Consider the following 1,965-nt stretch of genomic DNA (forward strand, 5'->3'; position numbering starts at 1 on the left):
GCGATGTAACGTGGGCACCGACAGTGTGTACAGGGCATGCAGTGTGTGCATTGGGGGTGTGCATAGGTGATGCAGAGCATAGGGGATGCAGCGTATGCATCAAGAGTGTGTATAAGGAACGCAGTGTGCACAGAGATGTGTATAGGAGAGATAGTATGGAGGAGCTGGTGTGTGCATCAAGTGTGGCAATGTGGAGGATGCTGCATAAGCACCCAGGTGTGTACACGGGCCGCAGTGTGTGCACTGAGGTGGGTGTATGGGCCACAGGGTGTGCATTGAGCTGTGTACGGGGGCTGCAGTGTGCAGGGGACGCAGCATGCAGGGCCCAGGGGTGCCCCAGGCAGCAGGGTAGGCAGGAGCTGTTCGGGGTGTCACCTAGGGGCAGCACTGGGGAAGGACGGTGCACTTACAGGGCGCGCACAGGGATGGGGTCACACACATGGGTAACGGACAAAAAGGGATACATGGGTGCTCGCAGCCTTGCACAGACACAGCTCAGTATTGCAACAAGAGGCACCTTCGGGTCCCCCATTCCACCTTGGTGGCCCAGGTAGGTCCCACAGCTCAGCCCTCCAGGCCTGGGGACTCCCAGAAGCTTTCGGGGGGAGGGGGAGGGTTGGGGCATGTCCCCTACTGTGAGGTGCTGGTGGGAGCGTGACTATGCAAGGGGGCCAGAAGCAGCAGGTTTGGGGCGGGCACAGGGTTCAGCCAGCTCTAGGTGCTCCCTCCTGCTGGGGGAGCTTGGGGCTGGCGAGCGAACAGGACACCTGAGGAACAAGAGCAAGGGGATTAGGGGAATCCCTGGGTTGGGGGTTCTGCATATCGTATCCCCCTGCACCCAGGCCGGGAAGGGTGGGACCAGCACCCCTTGAGGCTCCAGCCCTGCCTGTCACCCTCAGTGCCTCCCCTGGGCTAGGTGCCCTCACAAACATGGGGCATACCCCAGGGCATGTGGGGACCATTTGGCTGGCAGCCCTGTGTGCTGATTAGCCCTGACCTTTCAATCTCATTAAATATTTAAGTCCTGAAAGAAAAAACATCAATTTTAATTGGGGGTGTCTCAGCAGAGCAGGCAGGGAGCTGGGGGCATGGGGTGAGCTGCTTAGACAGGTAGCTGCATGCCCGCATCCCAAAGGAGCCTCTGCTCCAGCAAAGCACCCCAACATCCTTCCTTGCACCAAACACCACGCTCTGCAACCAGCCAAACCCTGCACCCATCCAGAGACCCTGTGGGCATACCAGCACCAGGCTGACACCAAATCCAAGCCCTGCCTGCAGGACCGTGTGGTGGGGGGTGACCCCAGGTGCCTTTTTGCACTTCTTAGCCTGAGTTTGTCTTGCCATCCATTCATCCATCCATATCCCATTTTGACCCTGCATTGCTAGCTCCTGCTGCGGGACAATTTCCAGCCTGGCTGACCCCCCCTCCTTCTCCCGCCTCCTCTCCCCAGGCCCTGCCACTTCATTACAATGGATTTTATAGTAAAGACATCAGATTGAAGGAAGGACTTGCTGGCCAGGCAGTGGCTATAAGTTATTGGATTTCCCGGCCGCAATTACACAAGCCAAGCGGCCCTTCTATTTACCTGTGTAGACAACTCCATTTATTTCTATTGACATGTTGATACTGCTAATGCCATCGGTGGACAGGCTCAATGCTGTCTCCTGTCTGTCATCTGGGGAAAGGAAATACCAATATAAGCATTAACAGAAACAGAAACAAGAACCTGCCCAAGAGAGAGAAGCGAGGCCCCAGCCTCTCCGGGCATCCCTGCTCCTCTCCAGCCACTGCTGCTGCTCCTCTCTCCTGGGGTGCCAGGGGATGGGGTGACCCAAGCTGAGGTGTTGCATCCCGCTACCTCGGTTGGAGATCTTGACATTCATGGGGAATTGGGAGGCTGGGTCCAGGAGGTTGTGCTGCAGCACATGTTGCACCAGCCGCTGCTGCTCCTCCACTGTCCGGGC

The 1,965-nt window shown here is 57.5% G+C and overlaps 1 protein-coding gene across 1 annotated transcript in view; it reads right to left on the minus strand.

Annotated features, from left to right (window-relative positions):
• Positions 1–714: 714 nt before the first annotated feature.
• LOC104464230 (AT-rich interactive domain-containing protein 3A-like) overlaps positions 715–1,965 on the minus strand; it is a gene marked incomplete at its 5' end in the record, with an annotated part of 6,266 nt that continues 5,015 nt past the window's right edge. The window contains 3 exons of the mRNA XM_010076878.1: positions 715–767; positions 1,587–1,676; positions 1,860–1,941. Coding sequence (XP_010075180.1) covers positions 715–767; positions 1,587–1,676; positions 1,860–1,941 — 225 coding nt within the window. The remainder of the gene's footprint in view (positions 768–1,586; positions 1,677–1,859; positions 1,942–1,965) is intronic.

The sequence above is a fragment of the Pterocles gutturalis genome, unplaced genomic scaffold (genome assembly GCF_000699245.1).
Source record: "Pterocles gutturalis isolate BGI_N339 unplaced genomic scaffold, ASM69924v1 scaffold7968, whole genome shotgun sequence".
In the NCBI taxonomy this organism is placed as follows: Eukaryota; Metazoa; Chordata; class Aves; order Pterocliformes; family Pteroclidae; genus Pterocles; species Pterocles gutturalis.